At 48.8% G+C, this 22,819-nt stretch overlaps 1 protein-coding gene across 1 annotated transcript in view; it reads left to right on the top strand.

The window, feature by feature from the left end:
* The first annotated feature begins 1,001 nt into the window (after nucleotides 1-1,001).
* The window catches only part of P4HA3 (prolyl 4-hydroxylase subunit alpha 3), a 50,582-nt gene continuing 28,764 nt past the window's right edge, over nucleotides 1,002-22,819 (top strand). The window contains exons 1-3 of the mRNA XM_089508283.1: nucleotides 1,002-1,171; nucleotides 6,726-6,868; nucleotides 10,492-10,715. Coding sequence (XP_089364409.1) covers nucleotides 1,002-1,171; nucleotides 6,726-6,868; nucleotides 10,492-10,715 — 537 coding nt within the window. The remainder of the gene's footprint in view (nucleotides 1,172-6,725; nucleotides 6,869-10,491; nucleotides 10,716-22,819) is intronic.

The following is a 22,819-nucleotide window of genomic DNA, read 5'->3' as shown; positions in this document are numbered from 1 at the left end:
AAGAAGCTGCTTAAAGTGGCTTATTTTTGGCAGCATGCTGGTGCTGTGTGGTGCGGCTGCAGCACCAACAAGCAGGAAAGACGGGTGGCACAGAGCTGCCTGTCTGTACCGCACCATGGAATCATAGAGTTGAAAGATACCACAAGAGCTATCCAGTCCAACCCACTGCCATGCAGGAACATTGAGTCAAAGCAATCTGGACAGATGGTCGTCCAGGCTCCATTTAAAAGCCTCCAGATAAGGAGACACCACCACCCTCTGATGGAGCATCGTCCGCTGTCAAACAGCTCTTACTGTCAGGAAGTTCTTCCTAATGTTTAGGAGGAATCTCTTCTCCTATAGCTTTCATCCATTGCTCCATGTCCTTGTCTCTGGAGCAGCAGAAAACAAGCTTGCTCCATTATCAATGTGACATCCCTTCCAATATTTAAGCAGGGCTGACTTGTCACCTTTTAATCTTCTCTTCTCCTGGCTAAACATACACAGCTCCCCAAGTTTTCCCTCAAAGGGCATGGTCACTTGCTCAAGGTCACCCAATGGCTGAGTGGGGATTTGAACCCTGGCCTCCCAAAGTCATATTCCAACACCTGAACTACACCACACTGCGTCTCACGCTACCTTTTAGAAATCATATTTTCAGCACTGGTGGGGAAAGTTGCAAAGTACTGAGCAAAGAAGTCTGCCAGAGTTTAGCAATGTCAAGTGAGAAAGAAATACATACAGCAACAGCCTGGTGTCTCCCTGCCCTTACTTTTTTATCTCAGGCTGTCCCTTTCCCATCTGGTTTCCATCTCAGCTCATTTCTCTTTTCTGCCGGGAAAGGTTTGGTCGGCTGGTTTTTCCCAGCCGTGGGCAAGATTCCAAAGGAGAAGCCAAGGGTGAGCTTCTACCGGCTGACAAATAAAACCATTCCTTGGCTCCTGGTCTTTGGGAGGGCTTGGCCCTGAGAAGAGGAGGAAGAGAAGGACAAAGAGAGGGAGGAAAAGTTTTCTCCAGAAGAGATGCAGTGGCCGGAGGTGGCTTTGGTCCTGAGCATCTTGCCATGGGCGCATGCAGACACCTACACCTCCATGCTGAGCATCCTCCAGGCCCGGGAGATAGAAAGGGAACTCCTGCAGAATTTGCACACTTACCTGGAAGAGGAGACCAAGCGGCTCAATGATCTCCGGAGGTAAGCGTGGAAGCTTAGAAATAATGCATGAAAAATAACATCATTCAATATGGCTAATCGCTTTTTTGTAGGGGGTGAGTATGCAACCCAAAAGTCTAGCCTGAAAAGGCATGCGACAAATAAGAGTTGAGTCAGCGTACAGTCAGCCCTCTGCATCCATGGATTTTTTTTAAATCCATGGATTCATGCATCCACAGTTTGAAAATATTTTTTAAAAGTACACATTCCCAAAAGCAAATCTGGATTTTGTGGTTTTATACAAGGGACACCATTTTATTACAGCGTTGTATTTAACGGGACATGAACATCTACAGTTTTTGTTATTCACGGGGGTCCTGGAACCAAACCGCAAGCATCCACTGTATTTGGGAAACAGATTGTGGTTTCTCATTATTTCCAAATGTTACTTTTAAAGGCATTTGAGAGACAAGAATTTTTCAAGTTTTACTAACTCTCAAATGCTATTTTGGAGGTTTCTTAGAGGCAGTTTGCCAGCATTTTCCCCAAGTCCTAGGGTCCCATTGTAAGAGTTTGATACCACTTTAACTGTCAAGGCGTCGTTGCATGGAACCCTGGGATTTGTAGTTTCTGAGGTATCCAGAAGTGTCTGCCAGAGAGCTCTAGTGTTGTAATCCAAGGGAGTGGACTAGACTGCTATTGCTGAGGATCTCAAGTACCTCACAAAACAACCTACCTTATATACTCGACTATCAGTCGACCTCATGTATAAGTCGAGGTCAAGTTTTGGGGCCAAAATTATGGATTTTACCATGATGTGTGGATAGGTCGAAGGTAAAGCTTGGAGGCTCCTTCAGTGTGTTTATATGGCAAGAGTGACTCTCATTGAGGCTTTCTGCTTCAGCGTTTCAACTTTGGTTTCACCCTTCACTCCCCAGACAGCTGCGGCCAGGAGGAAGAGGGACTCTGGGTTTTTAGCAGCAATCCCCCAGGACTCTTTCCGCTTGGCTCAAAAATAAACTCTTTCTCCACCACATAGGAAAATGTGAAAGCGCTGCGATCACATTACCATACTGACTCATAAATAAGTCTACCTGGAATTCTGGGGTCAATTTTTGAGCATAAATGTTGGGCAATATATATTATATTGAGGGGAAAGGCAGAATATAAGTAAATCATCAGCAGCATCTGCTTTGGTCAGGCCCTGCCTGGAATAATACTGTGTCCAGTTTTGGGCACCACAATTAAAAAAGGATGTTGAGAAACTGGAGTGTGTTCAAAGGAGACTACTAAAATGGTGAAGGGTCTGGAAACCGTGCCTTATGAAGAAAGACTTAGGGAGCGGGGGATGTTTAGCCTGGAAAAAGAAGCAGTTAGGAGGTGATATGATAGTCCTGTTTAAATATTTGAAGGCATGTCATATTGAAGATGGAGAAAGCTTGTTTTCTGCTGCTGCAGAGAACAGGACCCGTAACAATGGATGCAAGCTACAGGGGAAAAAATTCCAGCTCAACATTAGGAGGAACTTCCTGAGAGTAAGGGGTGTTTTTCCATTTCCTGCCCTTGACATACGTGTTTTATACTGATTCCTGTTCCCTTCCTTGTAGCAATGTTTTTAACTTTTATTGTATTGTTTTTATCTTGTATAGTAATCTTCTTAGCCCTTGTAAGCCGCCTTGATCATCTTTTTGGAAAGGCAGGATAAAAATAAAAATTATTATTATTATTATTGACAGTGGAACACTTTCCCTCGGAGTCCTTCCTTAGAGGTCTTTAAGCAGAGGCTTGATGGCCATCTGTCAGGGATGCTTTGATTGAGAGTTCCTGCATGACAGGGGGTTGGACTGGATAGCCCTTGGGGTCTCTTCCAACTCTAGGATTCTAGGATTCTATGATCATCATCATCTACCATAGGATGGAGCCTTGATACTTGAAGTAGAATCAAACTGCAATAACTCTTTAGTGACAGTCAAATATTTACTACAGTTACACATTGTGCCCACCCTATATGAAGGAAGCCATGGTCATCAATGAGACCAGCATGCATGCCTTTAACATAATGCATCCTTACATCCTCTTGGAGGCAGGATCTTCCCACTCCATGTCTGCAGGGATGGGGCTGACCCACAGCAGTGGGAGGAGTAGCCCTGTAACTCTGTTTCTTATATGACAACTCCCCTTTGCAGCCTTCAGTACTATCTTCAGTCACTAGGTGGCAGACTTCCTTAACCAGTGCATAGGAATGTGGTGGCTTCCAGTAGTATCCACTACATTCCTATGCACTAGTTAAGGAAGTCTGCCATCTTGTGACTGAAGATCATACTGAAGGCTGCAAGCACAGAGGCATTCACATTGAGTGGGGTTAAAACAAGTAATACTGAAGTGTACATACATGGATCTCTAGAATATAGATGTCAGATTTCTGCAGTGTAGGTTTCATTGTCCTAGCTCTATAGCTCTGATAAACAGAGAAGCACACATTTCTTCTTGTATAGATATACAAAGTGGATTGAAAGCATGACTTAAAGTCAGATGGCTTCACAAGTATAGCTTTGTGCAAGACCTGCATGGCAGCTAGTTTTTTTAAAATAAAAATTGGGGATGGTGGGAGCTGTAGTCCAATATAACCGGATAGTACCAAGTTGGAGAAAAGCAGATTATAGGAATCTCTCCATTCCGACTTGAACCAGGACAAGGTTTTGAAGAGATGACCCGAGGGAAGCAGGGTCTGAGAGTCAGTTGTAGGATTTCCAGGAGGGAAACAGGACAGGGCTCCAGTATCTTTAATGACTGTGCAGAAGTGGAAATTTCAACAGGTGAGAAGCAACATTTGTTGAAATTCCCTCTTCTTTAAGGGCTTTACCATGCTGGTTTCAGGAGATAGGGCCCCCAGAATCAACTCTTCTCCACAAACTTGCCTTTCTGGATTGTGAAATTGGCAAGGGAATGTTGCAATTTGAAACACAGCTCTGGCTAATAATTTGCCTTCCCTTTTGTGGGTGAATTTATTGCCTGCGTCAGATATAATGCAAACCACAAGCTGCTTTTGAAATGGGAAATGGATATGGCCTCTACACCGTAAAAACAACCACACACCAGCCTGTTGCACATGGCCAGATACAACTGTGCTTTTGGATATGAAAAATAAATTTGTGTTTGTATTGTATCTGATCTTCCATTCTGAAGAAAGTTTACTAGGTAATGCTTGGAACAGACATATGCAGGCATTTTTGGGGGGTTAAGATTTAAACACACTGAACAACTCTGTTTTAACATTGTAAAAATGTCAATCACAAATCAACCACACATTTTACTGTGCAAAACCTAAATATCTGTTGGCACCAACAATGGAATTCACTTAGATAATTCACCAGTGTGCAATGGATGTATTCTGCTGATAGCAGCACAGCTGAGTTACATAAACGACAAGTTCATCTGTGCCTTGTCTTTGCAAGGTGCATGTGTGTGTTGTGATTGTGCATCCTATGCTTTCCTAGTGCATTTATCCATCGTAGGCAATGGCATCCCAGCACTGACGCTTGTTGTGCAAGGTTGCTATTTTGCATGGAGATTGCATTGTGCTCCTGTGGAGCATGTTCACATGTGGGTATTTATGCTACGCTATGGGGATGAGAACTAGCATGGTGTGGCGGTTTGAGTGTTGGACTATGACTCTGGAGACCAGGGTTCAAATCCCCATTTGGCCATGGTCCTGGGTGAGCTTGGGCAAGTCATACCTTCTCACCCTCAGAGGGAGGCAAAGGCAATCCCTCTCTGAACAAATCTCTCCAAGAAAACTCATAACAGGTCCACCTTAGGATCACCATAAGTCAGAAAGGATGTCAAGGCACGCAGCAAGAACAACAAGTGAGCTAGTTATAGATCTTCAGGAGAGGGCTTTCTCTCAATCCTATTACTGTCACAGACATGCTTGGTGAAGACACAAAACAGGGTCTTCTCGGTGGGTGCTCCCAGACAGGGGTATTCCTTGCCATGGCAAGTTTCGGTGGCTGCCTCCCTGATTTCTTTCCACTACCAAGCAAAGATCTTTTTATTTAGGCAGGACTTTGGGTATGAATTCATGTGGCAGATAGGCATTTAATGGGGCACGCTGTGCCTTTCTCTCTAATTTTGTGCTTTGAATGTGTTTTAAACTGCTTTAACTTTGTGTTTTTTAATGTTACGTTGAGTTTTTAATACTATTTTTGTATTTTGTTTTGTTGTTGTTGTTGCTGCTGTGTGCCTTCAAGTCATTTCCAGCTTATGGCAACCCTAAGGCATCGCCATCACAAGCTTTTCTTGGCAAATCTCTTCAGAGGTGGTTTACCATTGCCACCCCCTGAGATTGAGAAGAGTATTTTTATTTATTTTATTTTATTTTTATGCTGCTTCTCTCCCAAAAAAGAGGGGCCCAAGGCAGCTCACAATAGAAAAGCACATTAAAACAATTTTTAAAAAATGAAAAAAATCTCATTAAAGCATAACAAAGTTAAAATTTAAGACATAGAAAAGTTAAGAACATAATCTAAAAATCTAAAACACCTTCAAACTTGCCCCCCCCCCCTAAATAAAACCAGGCTTGCATGATTTTAAAAAGTCTGCCTGCATAGGAATGTTTTTGTTTTCTGGCCAGCCTAGCCTGCCATGGAAGGGCATTGCAGAGGGCAGGAGCAGCCACCAAGAAGGCTTTCTCTAGTGTCCTCAACAAGCAAGCCTGTGATGTTGGTAGAACCAAGAGAAAGCCTTCTCCTGATCTTAGGGCTCTAGCTGGTTCATATGGAGAGATACAGTTTCTTAAATAGCCTGGCCCTAAACCATGTAGGGTTTTATAGGTCATGACCAGCACTTTGAAATGTGCTTGGAAACAAACTGGTAGCCAGTGAAGTGTTTCAATATGGGAGTTATATGCTCCCTATAACTGGCCCCGGTCAGCATTCTGGCTGCGGCGTTGTGCACACACTGAAGTTTCCAAACAATTTCCAAAGACAGCCCCACGTAGAGTGGGTTACAGTAGTCCAAATGGGATGTAACCAAGGCATAGCTAGATCTGACGTCTCAAGGAATGGGCACAGCTGGTGCATTAGTTTTAATTGTGCAAATGCACTCCTGGCCACTGCTGAGACCTGGGCATCCAGACTCAGAGTAGAGTCCAGGAGCACACCAAAGCTGGAAGCCTGAGATTTCAGGGGGAATGTAACCCTATCCAGCACAGTCTGAATACCTATTCCCTGATTTGCCTTACAAATGACCAGGAGCACCTCTGTCTTGTCCAGATTAAGTTTCAGTTTGTTTGTCCTCACCACTGGCAGCAGACATGCGCAAGGTTAACCAGTGGGTTTCCATGGCTGAGCCAGGAATCAAACTCTGGTCTCTAGAGTCATAGTCCAGCACACAGACCACTACATCACATTAACATCTGAAAAAGAAGCCAGGATTTGAACCCTGGTCTCCAGAGTCATAGCCCAATGATCAAACCACTGTACCTCATTGACTCTTGCATGATTCCCATTCCTGTACTAAATAACATTGGCCACTACCAAACAAACAAACAGACAAATAAATTTTCTTTCCCACACCCATCACTTCTATTTTCCAGATTCTATGAGAAGATCCAGGACCTGCACCAAGGGGTGGGCACGACAGCGGGCAACCCTTTGTTGGCATATGCCCTGATCAAGAGGTTACAATCTGACTGGTTGAATGTGGTCTACAGCATGGAGGCAAATGAGAACAGCCAAGGTAATGGCAAGAGACCACTTTTCATTTGGTGGGACACGACAACAATGTTCTTGTGGGGGGGTGTAAGAACATTAGATTGAACCAAAGGGTGACCAGATTCATTCTTTCCCATGGTGGCTCACCCAGATTTCTCAGGAGGACCCAAACAGGCCATGAATGCAAGAGGCAGGATGCACTTCACAGGAAGAATGCACGCCACATCCTTCTTTTCCAGGACATGTCCTACATTTTAGCTTTCTGTCCAGGAGGAATTCCAAAATATCTTCCATTTGGAGCATGACTAAGAAACATGGATTTATATTTCCCTTAGTGCTTCTAGCTTTTATTTTGTAACATCCCACATTTCCTTCTTAAATGTCCTACATTTTACAATGCTTTGTCTTCCTTTGTGGTCCTGATTTCTGGTCACACTGCCCATGGGGTTTGTGTTGCACAACCGGTGGAGGTTGGAGAAAAATTGTGTTCATACTGGAATGCAAAATGACTTTAACAGATTGGACAGGTGGGCCAAAACTGAGCTGGGCCCAGCACTATTCAACATCTTTATCAATGAGTTGGATGACTGAATGGAATAAGGGGCATGCTTATGAAATTTGCAGATGACACCAAATTAGGAAGAATAGCTAAAGCCCCAGAGGATAGGATCAAAATTCAAAATGACCTTAATAGATTAGAAAGCTGGATCGAAGCTAACAAAATGATTTCCAACATAGAGAAATGTAAGGTACTGCACTTACAGCGGAAAAATAAAATGCACAGATATAGGATGGGGGGCACCTGGCTTAACACGGCTATATGAAAGAGATCTAGAAGTCCTAGTAGACCACTAGTTGAACATGAGTCAACAGTGTGATGTGGCAGCTAAAATGGCTAATGTGATTCTAGGCTGCATTAATAGAAGTATAGTGTCTAGATCAAACTAAGGAGATTATCGCACTGCGTTCTGAGACCGTTCTCATCACGTGATGAGAACGGAACGCATTTGAGTATACCGCACATATGTGTTCCAATCGGGTTCTCAGAACGCTTAAATGTGTTCCAAATGTGTTCCAGGAGGGTACAGATATGAATGTGTTCCCAGAGAGCTGAAACGTGATGAGAACGTTCCAACAGAAGTGTGTGCGATATTCTTATCTGTTCTCAAATCCGTTCTCTCATTCCTCCGTCTCCTGATTGGCTGAAAGAATGACAGGCAGGGAGGGAGGCAGGCAGGCGAGCGACTGCAGTGAGGGAAGGTGTGTGTGTGTGAGGGGGGAAAGAAGGAGGGAGGGAAGGGAGGAAAGTTGGGACAAGTGAGAGAAGAGGAAAGAAGGGAAAGAGAGAGAAAGAGAGAGGGAAACAGGGGGGCCAGAGCAGAGAGCAAGAGGGAGAGGGTCTGGCTGCTTCTGCTGGGGCCTCTAGTGTCATGTCCAGCGGGGCTCCTGTGCTGGCAGCCTGCAGGAGGCAAGGATGGCAGGGATGCCCAGGACCTTCTCCTCCTTCCCTCCAGGAAGGAACCCACAAAAGCTCCTCTGTTTGGAGCAACACACAAAAGCAAGCAAACAACTCCCAGAATTCCATAGCAAAGAGCCAGACAAGAATTAAAGCGGGGAGGGAAGCTCACAGGCCCCACCTGGAATATTGTGTCCAGTTCTGGGCACCACAATTCAAAAAGGAGCGTGTCCAAAGGAGGGCGACTAAAATGGTGAAAGGTCTGGAAACCATGCCCTACAAGGAACGACTTAAGGAGCTGGGGATGTTTAGCCTGGAGAAGAGAAGATTAAGAGGTGATATGATAGCCCTGTTTAAACATTTGAAGGGATGTCACATTGATGAGGGAGCAAGCTTGTTTTCTGCTGCTCCAGAGACTAGGACCCGGAGCAATGGATGCAAGCTCCAGGAAAAGAGATCCCACTTCAATATTAGGAGGAACTTCCTGAGAGTAAGGGCTGTTTGACAGTGGAACACACTCTTTCCTCAGAGTGTAGTGGAGTCTCCTTCCTTGGAGGTCTTTAAGCAGAGGCTGGATGGCCATCTGTTGGGGATGCTTTGATTGTGATTTCCTGCATGGCAGAATGGGGTTGGACTGGATGGCCCTTGTGGTCTCTTCCAACTCTATGATTCTATGATTCTATGAAGGCACACATTACATGCGCACACACACAGGAGGCAAAAGGCTGACAAGCAGCCAAAATGGGGAATTGGGATGACAGCAGAGGACTCTTCTTTTCTAACCGGTTTAAAGAGCTGCTATGGCTGCCGGGGCTCTGCCCTTGGCCCAGTCCCCTCCCTGGCAACTTGCTTTTCTTCGGCTTGAAGAGACCTGCATGGAGCTCCTCCTTCTTCCCAACCTTGCAAAGGAGGTTTGGGATGTAACTTGCAAGGCTCATCTCTCCCCATTTCTCTTTCTCCCTGCCTTCCTCCCGATCCCTCCTTCTTCCCTCCCTTCCCTCCCTCCTCCTTTCCCCCCTCTCTCTCTCACACACCCCTTCCCTCACTGCAGTCGCTCGCCTGCCTGCTTCACTGCCTCCCTGCCTGTCATTCTTTCAGCCAATCAGGAGACGGAGGCGGCTTTGGTGGAATATGTTTTCGGAACGGTTTCAGGAATCGCTGTGCGGTAAAATGCAGTTCTGATCACGTTCTGATCACGTTCTAGTTTACTAATGCAGTAATATCTGTTCCAGGAACGTTCTCATCACGTGATGATACGGAACGTTCTCAGAACGCAGTGCGATAATCTCCTAAGTAATAGTGCCACTCTATTCTGCTTTGGTCAGGCCTCACCTGGAATAATCCTGTGTCCAGTTCTGGGCACCACAATTCAAAAAGGATGTTGAAAACTGGAGCATGTCCAGAAGAGGGTGACCAAAATGGTAAAGGGTCAGGAAACCACCAACCTCTATGAGGAGAGATTTAGGAAGCTGGGTATTTTTTAATCTGGAGAAGAGAAGGTTAAGTGGTGATATGATAGCCTTGTTTAAGTATTTGAAGTGGTGTCATACTGAGGATCAAGCAAACTTGTTTTCTGCTGCTACAGAGAACAGGACACAGAGCAATGGATTCAAATTACAGGTAAAGGGGTTCCACCTCAGTATTAGGAAGAACATCCTCATGGTAAGAGCTATTCAGTATTGGAAGACATTGCCTCAGATGGTGATGGAGGATTTCCAAAAGAGGTTGGATGGCCATCTGTCACAGAGAGAGCTTTGGTTGTGTCTTCCTGCTTGCCAGAATGTGGTTAGATTGGATGATCCTTGGGGTCTTTTTCAACTCTATGATTCTGTGATTAAATTGAAGTCAGACACAAAATCCAACTTGTCAATATCCTTCTTGAAATGTAGTCACCAGAACTGGACACAGTATTTCAGGTGAGACCTGACCAAACCTGAATTGAGTGGTACTATTACTTCCCTCAGTATAGATGCTACACTCCCATTGATGCAGCTAGGATCATATTGGCTATTTTAGCTGCTGCATTCCAATGCAGACGATGAATTCTAGGAGGAGCCGCCAAGAAGGCCCTCTCCTGTGTCCTCTGTGATGGTGGTGGGACTGAAAGAAAACCCTTCTCTGAAGATTTTAAAACTCAGGCAGGCTCATATAGGGACACATTTCACATTTACCCATCATGGATGGCTTTTCAGCACTAAAGAAAGGCTACCAGAGACTGGAGGGAAGCCTACCTGCCTTTGAAGACCTGGAAGGAGCAGCCCGGGCCGTGATGCGGTTACAAGACGTCTACTCTTTGAACGTCAAGGAACTGGCCAAAGGAAGGTTTCGGAGGAACAGCAACATCCCCCTTCCAGACATATACAGCCCTGGCCAGGACTTCTCCTTGTCGGCTGATGACTGCTTCCAGATTGGAAAGGTGAGCAGGGAAACCAGGTTACCTAGAAAAGGACTAAGTTTGGGGTGAGTAGACTTGCCAATTTTTAAGGACAGGTCTTTCTTCTCCATTCCTCAAAGTGAGGAGAGGAATCTCACGGTGAGAGCATTGTCTTGAAAATAACATACACATTTGCATTGTCGTGTGCCTTCAAGTTATTCCACCTTTTGACAACCCTAAGGTGAACTCAGGAGACCAGTGTAGTAGAATTCAAAGATATAGCCATGTTAGTCTGCAGAATCAGTATATCAAGAGATCTTGTAGCACCTTTGAATTAGTCTCAAAGACGCTACAAGATCTCTCTATGTACTAGGAGACCAGTGTGGTGTAGTGGTTTTACCATTCAACTAGGACTTTGGGGACCAGGGTTCGAATCATGACCTGGCAATGTTGTAGCCAAGGGTCCGTTAGGGGAATTTTATTATGTTGTTATTAGTCCAAATATTGCAAGAGGGGGCTGGCTACAAGAGCCCACCAAGATCGTCTCCCGATGTGTATACGGAGAAGACCAGGGGATCCCAATAAATAAAGCTGAGACGGATATTAATAACTAGATGTCTAATTTATTGAAATAGGGGAAAAACACATGCGTTGCGCATACACTCACACAAACACTCAGAACTCAGGAAAATCAGGGTTGGAAAATAGGAACAGATTTCAGGCGTTACTAAGGGTGATGCTTACCAGAATGTAGATTCCCTCCGGGGAGCGAATGGAGTGGTGGTGGACAGTGAGACAGTCTGCTCCGCAACCTGGGTTTGAGCAGAGATGCCGGCTACCAAAACAGAGGTCTGACTGACGTGGAGTAAGTAGACCTTGCAAATGGCGCGCTGAGCAGCAAAAGTGGGGACTTTTTATAGGCCAAATCTGGCCTGAGGGCAGAGAGTTTTGGTGATTGAAACAAAGGTGTTTAATTGCTTTCTTTCACCTGGGTGTCTGGATCTGATAATATCACTGACTTAAGTTGTTCGGACAACAGACTTGAGAAGGGGGGTGATAGCTTCAGGAAAGGCAAACATTTACTCTTCCTGACTCAAGATAATCCCTTCATGCGACTTCCCAGACCTACTGAGATGTAAATGGGGCTTCTCCCCTCAGGGGGGGTGCACATGTCCTCTCGCTTAGCCAGTAATGGAGGACAGGCTTGGAGTCTGGCCAGGGGTCATCCAAGGGTTATCATTGATTCCAAAATTTATATGAAGCAGCATGGGTAACATTCTCCCCCCCCCTCGGAAATTTCACAGACTCTCAGGCGAGTGGATGTGTATTTTCCGAATTACTCTTTGCCATATAAATTTTGGGGTGTGAATGTTGGGGAGGGCATCCTATTAGGGGAAGCATCTCGGTTGTAAGGCCTGTCTCAAGGGGTAGGGACTAGTCGGGGCACACACACACACATGTCAATAAGCATATAAAGGCAATAACAAATGAGGAAATATAGCAACAGAAAAGAAAAAGCCTTCCGTGAGCAGAAGGCAATAGACAATCCATATGTACATATACATCTACCGTGAGGAGCAATCAATATGCAGCAGGAAAAAGCAACAACTGATAGAAATGAGTCCAAACAGTTGGTGGTTTGTATATGGAATGACAGAGTCCATGTTAGGTTTTGTCCAGCGGGAGCCAGATGGCTCAGTATGGATATGAGAATGTGGTCAGGAGGTATAGCTGTCCTGCAAGAAACAATTTCTTTGCAACCAGTGTTCATCTGGCACAAGGATGAGCCATAGATCCTGTATGTGGGCATTGGTCATGGTGAAGTGGGCTAATGTCCATGAGATGGCAGTTTGAGTCCAGTGGTGTCCTGGGGGTAAGCGGGCGGCTGCGGACATGTGAGAGCTGTCATCGGTGGCCGGCGGCAATGTGGAGGGCCATCTGGATCGGGAATGAAGAGGGAGAGCACCGGCCGGGTCTCGGGCACGCCTCTGGAGGACACCGCGCGGGGCTGCTGGTGTGGGAGTCCTCGTTCTGGAAGGGGACATCCGAGGCTGGAGGGTGGTGTGGCACACCTTGTGCCATGGCATCAGTGGGACAGCAGTTGCGGGGTCTGGTCCTGAAACGCGTAGGGGGCTTACCTTCCCCATGACAGAAGGGCTGGGAATCATGCAGGGACGGGTTGAGTAGTGGATTGGTTAATTTGGGTCACATGGGCGAAAAAGGGAGCGATGATTGGCTGGCCCAAGTTTGGGCAATGAAGCCGACGGGGCCATGAGAAAGAGGGGTTTAGCATGCTGGGGAAATATGCAAATTAGGTCTTAACTTTGGGCTATCGGTGTCTTTTATAGCTTAATTAGCCATCTGTTGGCTTTGAGAGACCCAGTCCCGGGTAGCCCAAGAATGGAGGAACAGTCTGGGTGGCAGGGTGTAGAAAGAGGAGTTGTGTCACCATGACCAAAAAGATAGCGGGGACTGGTTAGGTCCCGGGCTTTGAGAGCAGTTGGGTTGCCCTTGTCTGGGCTTCCCGTGAAGGGAGGCCTGACATGCCGTTTTAGATCGGCATCCTTGGTGGAGCCGCGGCAGTGGTCCTGCTTTGCTGATTCAGGACCTGTGCTATGCCTAGGCGAGTCCTCTCATGAGACGACCCGCCGGGCGCAGCAAGCTGCCGCGTGCGCTCCAAGGATGCCAGTCCATTTCGGCCTGCACAAAAATAGGGGCGGGGGAACTTCCCCTGCCCCACATACTGGTTAAAAGATAGAAAAAAGGAAAGAAAAACAAGGAAAAGGAAAAAAAAGGTTCCCCCCCCAGGTCCCTTAATGGACTCTTCCGTGAGGGGTGGGGGCCTTGTTGAGGAGCATGGGGCGGGGTTGTTAGAATGAATGACATGCAAGAGGGATGGGCCGCAGGCGACTAGCCCCAGGGATTGGTAGCCTGCTGGGTAATATGCAAAATAGCCTCCACTAGCTCTTTTGCCCTTTGCCTGTGATAATTAGCCGAAATTGTCAGCAAGCCAAACCGAATTAATTTCGGGGAGACGAGCAGACATACCATAAGGTGCACAAGAGCATAGAGCCCTGTCATAGGTAGACCTCGCCATTACCTAAAAGGCAGTTGTGCAGAGTGAGCCGGACGTGAATTTGTGGTTGTGTTTTAACCTCTGTGTGGGAGTGAGTGATTGTTTGCCTTGGCTGAGCGGACACACTGTCGCGGCTTCACCAAGGAGAGCAACCACTACCTCCTGCACTAGGGCGGAGGTGGCAATCCTTCCGCCCGCCTAAGACTGCAAAAGACAGATGAATTAGGCATGAAGCCTAGTAGGTGGAGTGCATGCTGTGCTTAGAGGGCTGTGGAGGGAGGTCTAGTTCTCTGCGGATGGCTCTGAACTCCGCCATTTGCTTGCGTACCCAGCATATTAGGCTGGTAGAGCCGATTACAGTGATAATTTGGACTATGACTATTATTGTTAGGGGATTGGTGAATAAATTTAAAATAGCCTGGCCGGTGGCGGACCAATCCCAGTCTCCCCACCAGGATTTGGTGGTGGCTTGCTGTATGTCTTGGGTGATTTTTAGAATTTGCTTGGCCCGGAGGTCTACTGTCAATTTGATGCGGTCCTCAGTCTGCTCAATTTGTTTGGCGGCCTCGCTTAAATTGGTAAGCAAGCGCAGCCATTTGGATACTGGCAGTTCATCCTCGATGTGGAAGCCCCTTAACAGCTTATGATCTACATGATATATGGTCTCGCTGGTGTATTCTCTGACCAGCTCGTGTAGGTAAAACTCCTGGCCGAGGCAGTCTTTTATATGCACACGGCAAAAACAAGGGTTACCTTTGAATCTATCTATGTCTATGTCATATTCTTGGGGGAGGATGGTGATATGTGGGCATGGGGTCCGTAGGCAAAAGCAGTCGTGGGTCATTTGTACCATAACTGACGTCCGGGTGGGGATAATGACATGTTCTTGGACGTCTCGCATGGGGGTTCCTTCTAGACCGCCATAGCAATGCATCCACTGCCTGGTTTTAACACACCCAGCCAAGTCATAAAGGTGGGTGCCATTGGCCCAATGTAATAGCTTGTCCGGAATCATTGTGGTATTGCTCCCAGCAAGGGGTAAGCCCAGGTGGGAGACTGGGTGAACTATTTGAGGATCCCATACCCTCTCATGATAGATGCCAATTGTCAGGATCATGTCTTGCCATCGGGCTCCTGTGACTGTCATTAAGTCGGCGGGGTATTGAATTGAGTCTGGGTACCTAACCTTTAGCAATCCCAAGACTTCGGGGTGAATTAACTTCATCAGAGATGCCTGTATTAATTGCGACGCAAATGCCATGAGGCTGCTCTGTATTTGCGTGCACTGGATGGCTATGGATAAATTGTAAATGCTATTTTGAAGAGACCGCCCGAGGTCAATAATAATTTCCTTTTCTACCCCTACCCACTGGGGCAGGATGTGTCCAATTATGTCTATGCCTTGTGCCACATTGGTTAAGCCTGAGGCGATGGAGACCCCTGCCTCTTTAGTTTTTGAACCTACTAAGCCAAGTTTGTTTGCCAGGGTTTCTGTGCCTATGGCATTCAGTACTCCTTCTCCTACACCGAGGCCTCCCAGGACAGTGCCAGCCACGTCCCGTTTGCCTCTGAACAGTGGGTGTGTTACGGGCTGCCACCTTTTTTCTAGCTGTTCCCATTGTGCCCAAGCGGCTTTTAGATATGGGCCACAAGAGGGAATGGCTCTAGCTACATTCACTGCTGTGAGATTTAGGGATAAATTGGTGATGATGGGCTGGGTCTCCGAGTAGGCATAGACAGCAACATCTCTCCTGATGACTAGGTTTCCTATATACATCGGGGGTTCTTTGAGGATGGCTGGGGTGTATATGGGGATGTAGGGGCACTCTATGTTATGGCACCCAGCACTGCATCTAGTGGGGGTCCGGGTCAGGTTTTGACACAGGAAAAGTCTAGTTTTCCATGTCCATGTAGGACGGCATTGCTTGTCTAGGGAGAGGGTTGTATAGAATGAGGAGGGGACCTTACTGAGTGGAGGGTCAAACCGGTGGCGGTTCCAGAAGCCTGCGGAGAGGGGGAGGCGACCTGCGTCGGCCTCCACCCATGTATGTCCCTGCGGACCGAATATAATGACTTCGGATTTTATGGTCCTGACTTCTGTAACATAAATCCTGGTTTTGATTTTAAGGGGGAGTTTTTTGTCATACCAGATGCTGGCTTCGTCCATGGCATCCAGGACTTCGTAAATCCCGGGGTAGGGTGGTGCCCACTGACAATCTGCCTCAATGTTGAATTCCCACGTTGTGTCAAATTGTGTAGGGTAAGTGGTGAGGGCCGTGCCTCCGCCTAGCCATATAAGGATCCCTAGGGTCCAAACATGGCACACCATCTCGTGTCCCTGTAGGGAAACAGAGATGGGTTTTGAGTGACGGGTCCTATACTTTAACCTCCATCGTCACACAGAAAAGTCTCAGATAAGTCAATTGGGGGGAGCTCGGGCCACTCCTGGATAGCTTTCACGGGGGCTGGTCCCCGTTTCCATTCCTTCAGCTGAGAGGAGTGGAAGTATTTGAGTCTGTCTCCTTGTTTGTTTGGGATGCACACCTGATATACTGCTGGCGAGACTCTCTCGGTGATTTTAACGGGCCCAACCCATTTAGCGGACAGGGCGTGTTTATGCTGGGAGAAGTTTCTGTACATGACAAGCTGTCCCGGGTCCCATTGCTGGGGGTTACGCACCCACCCTAGCTTGCGGTCCATGGCTTGCATGTTTTTGCCGAGGTTGAAGGCAACCTGTTTGTGGATGAGGCTCAGGCTCTGTAAGAGAGTTCTGATCCATTCGTGGTTCAGTAGAACCGGTTCTAGTTCTGCTGGCAGGGTGGTGTTTATCCAGAAGGACTCAGGCATGACCATTTTCCTCCCGGTCATGACCTGGTGCGGCGTGAAGCCGTGGGATGCCACTGTGCCTCGGAAGGCCATGAGAATTATGGGGAGTTTGGCATCCCAATCTTTCCCAGAGGCCTTCACCACTTTGCGTAGCGCCTCCTTGAGGGTCCTATTAGTGCGTTCGACCCCCCCTGAGCTTTGCGGGTGGTATGGAATATGGAACTTCTGCCGGATGCCTAAGGCTCGGCAGAGCTCCTTCATAACCTCCCCGGTGAAGTGGGGCCCGCAGTCGTGGTCTAGTTCGCGCACCATCCCAAACCGTGATAGGACTTGAGTGAAAAGGATTTTGGCCGTGGTTGCAGCAGTGTTATCTTTAGTGGGGAAGGCTTCTACCCATTTACTGAAGGGGTCGATTATGGTGAGGCAGTATTTGTTGTGCCTGGCGGTGGTGGGCAGAGGGCCAATAAAGTCTATTTGGAGCCGGGTCCAAGGGCCATTAATGCGCTGGTGCCTCATAGTGGTCTTGGGCCCGCTAGGGTCCGCGTTAACCATGGCGCAAGACAGGCAGTTGTCCACCCATTGATCTACCTCTTCTCTCATTTTAGGCCACCATCCTGCCTCCCTTACACGTTCGTAGGTGCCTTGTTTGCCTCTGTGCCCGATCTCATGTACAAACTGTATGAGATCCCCTCGGAGGTCTAGGGGCACGATCCAATGGTAGGTCCCTTCACCATCTACTGCCCACCACACTCTTTCCTTTTCCTCTATCTTGTATCGGCCCGTGGGGTCCTTGCCTATGCAGCTCAGTTCCCTTATTTCTCGGTCTCCCTTCTGGAGTTCTGCCAGGTCAAGGGTAGGGGGCATTAGGGGGTTTTTCGGCTTGACGTTAATGGGATGCAGTGGGGTAGCCGTCTCTGGCAGCCGGGCTGCCTCCTTAGCTAAGGAGTCGGCTTGGTTATTCCATTGGGCCACCTCTTGTGTCCCCTTTTGATGCCCTTTTATGAAGGAAACTTGGGTGTCCGCTGTGCGGTCCAGAATTAGGTCTGCTACCTGTTTCCAGATCTCTGTGTGGGCCACAGGTTTGTCATCATTGGTCTTCCATTCCCTATTTATCCATACTGGAAGCCAATCCGTGGCTGCGCTCACAGACCACTGGGAGTCGGTGTAAATGGCTATGGGGGTGTCATGGGGCTCAAAAGCCAAGATTGCCAGCAGCGCAGTTACTTCAGCTGCTTGGCTGGAATGGGGGCGGACAGTGCCTTGCAGTATGTGGGAGTCATTGACTCTGATGGCCCCATATCCCGTGTAGCGGGTGCCCTCTAGGCAGTATGAGGATCCATCACAAAACCAACAGTGGAACCCTTTCTCTAGAGCTGTGGATAAGGGCTCCCCAGGGGTGACTGGCCATGTGTGGTCAGCAATGGGTGGCAGTGGACATTCGTGGGCAGATCCAGTGACAATGAGCCCATAGGGGGCCGGAGGCTCGCTCGCTTGTCGCTGGTAGCTTACTCCCCGCTTTACCAATTCTAAAGTCCACTTTGCAATTCTGGCATTGTGTACTTGGCCGTCCTGAATTTTTCCAGACAGGATGTATTTCAGTGGGGTATGTGGAGTCTGCACTATCACTCTGGCGCCTCCTATTATAAATTCCCATTTGGTCAGGGCCCACACTAGGGCCAAGCAAGTTTTCTCACACGGCCCAAATCTGACTTCGGTGGGGGAGAGGTTGCGGGAAGCGTAGGCTACAGCTCTTTGGGTGCCGTTCCGGAGCTGAGAGAGTATAGCTCCTATGTGGCCATCCGAAACTGCTAGCTGGATGTAGAATGGTTGGCTCACATCTGGATGTACCAGGGCCGGGGCTTTGGCCAGGTCCTGTTTTAAGGTGGCGAAGGCTTTCTCCTGCGTGGGCCCCCATTCCCAAGCGGCTCCTTTCTTTAGGAGAGCATACAGCGGCTTGGCTTTAGGGGCGAATGCCTCAATGAATTCCCTAGAAAAGTTGAAGGTGCCCAGTAGGGCCCGCAATGAAGACACATCGGTGGGGGCCGGGAGTTTTCCAATGGTCTCTACTCTCTGTGAATCGGGGGTCCTGCAATCTGTCTGCAGATTGAGGCCAAGGTATTTTACTTGAGTCTGAACTAACTGGGCCTTGTCTCGGTTAGCCTTGAACCCAGTTTCCCTAATGAGGTCTAGCACCTCCCTAGTTACTTCAGCAGTCTTCTCTGGGGTGCTGGAGTGGATCAGGATGTCGTCCACATAGGATAGCACGTGGGCTCGGGAAGTGGGACGCAGCTTGGTCCACATTTTTACAACGTGAGCATGGCATATACTGGGGCTTGAGTGGAAACCTTGGGGGCAGCGCTTAAAGCACATCTGGGTCCCCCTGAACTCAAAGGCAAATTTATAGTAGCAGCTTTCATGGAGGGGAATGGAGTGGAATGCGTTAGCCAGGTCAATTACACTGTAAAATTTGGCTCCAGCGGCAATGGCGGCTAGGATCTCATTATATTTTGCCACCACCGGGGCAACAGGAGGGGTGACTGCGTTTAGGGCCCTAAAGTCCACAGTCATTCTCCATGTGACGCCATCGGCTTTTAGCACCGGCCACAGAGGTGCATTGCATATGGACTGCATCGGTAGGATTACGTCCCATTTGAGCAGCCCTTCTATGGTCTTGGCAATGCCCTCTTCTGCTTCCCTGGGGTACCGGTACTGCTTCTGTGGAGGGGGATCCTTTCCCTCAATGAGTACACAGGCTCCTTTAACGGTGCCGCATTCCAGTTTGTCTGAGATCCAGACCTCAGGGAATTCCTGTACCCATGGGTCTGTGGCTATGGGAAAAAGGGGCATTGGGGCCTTGAGGGCGGCACATCTGTGGATGGCCGAAATTTGGAGGGGTCCCTCTTCAAGCTGCCAGAGGAATCCATTGGCCAAATCCAGTGTCAGTTTGTGGCGTTTTAAAAATCCTACTCCCAGGATGCCGTCGTCCTCCCTCTGGTTCTCACAAGCCTGGATGTGGTCTAGGATGGGCCCAAGCTGCAGTGGAATGTTACTCCATATTGCAGCCTGCTGCCGGCCTTTTCCGTATCCTGTGAGCTCTAAGCGTGTGGAGGTTTTGGTCCCAGTTTGGGCCAGATCGGGGTGTATGGTGTTTACCGCGGCTCCCGAGTCTACTAGGAGCTGTGCGGGAGTGACAGGGTCCTGGCCTATCCCTGCCTTTACTAACGGCCGTCCCCAAAGGTCCGGAGTTAGTTTGGCAATCACTTGTGGGCAGGCGGGGAGTTTTGGTTGATCTGGGGGAGAGATTTGGGAGATCGGGGCACTTGCGGTTGCTGGTGCTGTCTGAGTCGGTTTGTAATTGGGCTTGATTGGCCCGGTGCGTTTAGGCTTGGCAGGCTGTGGTTTAGCCCATGGGATCCTAGGTCCTGCCGTTGTCCCTGGTGTTTTGGGGGATCCTGGGCTGTCCTAGCCTGAGCCTCCCTGCTTTCGGCCGACCAGTTCCGACAATTCCCGTGCCCTCTTAGCTAGAAGTAACACTAGCTCGTTGGTGGACTGGTGATTTATCGAGTCCCTGGACCAGCCTGCCCTCATGAGCTCCTGCCACACTTCATTCCTAGTGTCCTGGGAGACCAATTCGGCTCTCTCCCTCTTGTCTTGGCCTTTCTGGGGGGGTGGCCCTCGGTAATCTTTTCGGTAGTGGTCAGGCTTTCCATCCGGCCCATTGCTGCCTGTCTTTTGGTCTCGTGGCGGGGGTTGTGAGTGGGGGCCATTGTTGCGGTAGGTCACCGCGTGGATGGGCTCTCCCTCCCTTCCCCCTTTTCGTCCTCCTGTCTTAGCTGGCTTGCTGGTCCCCAGGTTTAGGTCTTGTTCTGCCCTTGCGGTCCAGAAGAGCTTGGAGACTTCACGAACGTTATCCATGAACAGTTTCCAACTGATAGTGTGTAACTGTAGGGAAGTGGAGCCCATGTATGTTTTAGCTGATATGTGTAGCCCTGCGTACACTTCAGCGATGAAATCGCGATTGTCAAGGATCGGCTGCCCTTCGGAGTTAAGGTCTATCTGCCCTGCTAGGATGGCCAATATCTGTTTTCTTGCCACGTAGGCATCGGGGGCTTCGTCCTCGGCCTGTCTCTCTAACTGGTACTTGGTGCGCAGCAGCGTTCCTGGCCACAGGACACTCGCCACCTTTGTCATCCACTCGCTAATGTCCACGTTGGCTAGATCCACGGTTATGGCGGCAGCCTCAAAGGCTCCCGTGTATGCCGGATCTATGCACATCCTAGCTACTTGTGTCAAGTCCTGTCCCTTTGCCTTGGGGTATGAGACGTACGCATTGGTCATCCATTGGACTCCAGTTTGTGCGTCTAACCTTCCTAAGTGGTCTGCAATGGCTCGGACCTCGGTCATGGACCAGGAGACGGTCTCGACCACAGTCTTAGTTACGGTCCCGTCATCATTTGTTTCCTTGGTCTCCACCATGCTGCGGGTCTTTACCGGCCTCACAGGCGCTGATTTCTCAGAGGTGGATGACTGGGGAGGACGGGAAGTTATGATGTCCTCCCTTCTGCTTTCTTCCCACTGGGGGTTAAATGGCGGCGGGGTTCGGGCCTCCTCGGGAACGTGTCGGGGTTCCTCCTCGTCCCACTCTACCGCTTCTAGATATTGGGGGCTTATTGTGGATACCACAGATTGCTGGAGCAGCAGCGAGGCTTTGAGCTCCTGAATCTGCTTTTCGCATTTGGTGTGATCTGCCCTGGGGTTTCCCGCTAACTTGCGAGCCAACACGTAGTCAGCCGCCAATTTTGCCTGTTTGAGCTTCTCTTCCAGGTCTTTGTTGTGTTGTTTTAGCAGCTCATTTTCCATTATGGCAGTGTCCAACTGCCGAGCTGCTTCTTCCCTTGCCCTGATGTGTAGGGCATTCTCAGCCACCTTTTCCTGTATCTGGGCGACCGCTTCATCTAACAATTTCTGTCTGGTCTCCTCCCTGGCTGCCAATTTTTTGTATTCCCTAGTGGCTTCGTGGGCTAGGGTCCAGATTCCCCATGATGCCCATCTGTCCTTCTCTGCCTTGGACACCTTTTTGAGTCCCTTCCTTTCTGTTTGGAGATTGTATACTTGCAGCAGGGTTTCAAAGGGATCCTCGGTTAGAAAGCCCTCTGCTTTCCAGGGATTAGGTCCCTTTCCAAGGATCCATTTTTGCAACCGATCCTGAGGCTGTTCTGCTTTGATTAGTTTGTTGGCTATGGATGGTATGTCCATGTTGAGTCCTAGGTTGGGAGAGGTTATGGAACCGGGGCCTCTTTTCCCACCTAAACCTGGTGCAACTCTCTGTCCTACAGTGAGCTGCTGTCCTGGGATCCTCCCTGAGGACTCCACAGAACCCCTAAATGTAACTCTGGGTCAGGGACGCCGCCCAATTCACGCGAGGGCCCAGCGCTCCTGCAGCGAGCGACTTAAGGGTGATCCTCCGTTTAGACCCGGTCAGAAGTCAGTTCAGCCCTGCCTCACTTTCACTGGGGAGTTTGGAAGCTGTAGCTCCACTCCGGCGTGGCCTGGCTAACAACCCAAACTTTGGCCCCCAGCTAGACTCCTGCCTGAGTTTTTCCTGGGACCTCCTTGAGGTTCCCACAATTGGCACTCCTTGGAGCTGCCTTTCCCTGCCTTGACCCTGGGTTTTCGGCTTCCGGACCAGGACGTCTCCCTCCTTTGCCTACCTCGCCCGCTCAAGGGGGATTTAAACTGTTGGGGTGAACCTAAATTGCACGGGGATTTGAAGATCGGGGAATGGGGAGGACCTCTCCTCTGCTTTCCCACCCGCGATAGCGAAAATAAAAATAGGGCGTCGGGCTGCCTACTCCGACAATCACGCCCAAGGGTGATTAGGGCCCACCACTGGACGGCGTACCGGAGCCAATGAGCAGGACACCTAACCAAAGAGATGAAACGGGATCAGCCAACCCAAGATAGCCCTTTGCCCTTATGGCCAAGCGCACAAGAACACACACACACACCTCCCTATTTATTCCTGTCTGCAGCGGCCTTTTTGGAATCCCTGTTCTCTCTACGTTCCGAGATCTAGACAGCCCAAGTGATCAGTTTGGAAAGTCCAGATTTCGGGGGAGAGTTCTATGCCCGCATTCTCCACCAAATTGTAGCCAAGGGTCCGTTAGGGGAATTTTATTATGTTGTTATTAGTCCAAATATTGCAAGAGGGGGCTGGCTACAAGAGCCCACCAAGATCGTCTCC

The sequence above is a fragment of the Sceloporus occidentalis genome, unplaced genomic scaffold (genome assembly GCF_023333645.1).
Source record: "Sceloporus occidentalis isolate IW3139 unplaced genomic scaffold, rSceOcc1.0.p SCAF_2, whole genome shotgun sequence".
Classification (NCBI taxonomy): domain Eukaryota; kingdom Metazoa; phylum Chordata; class Lepidosauria; order Squamata; family Phrynosomatidae; genus Sceloporus; species Sceloporus occidentalis.
Note: the sequence above shows the minus strand (reverse complement) of the source record. Positions and strands in the feature narration are given on the sequence as shown.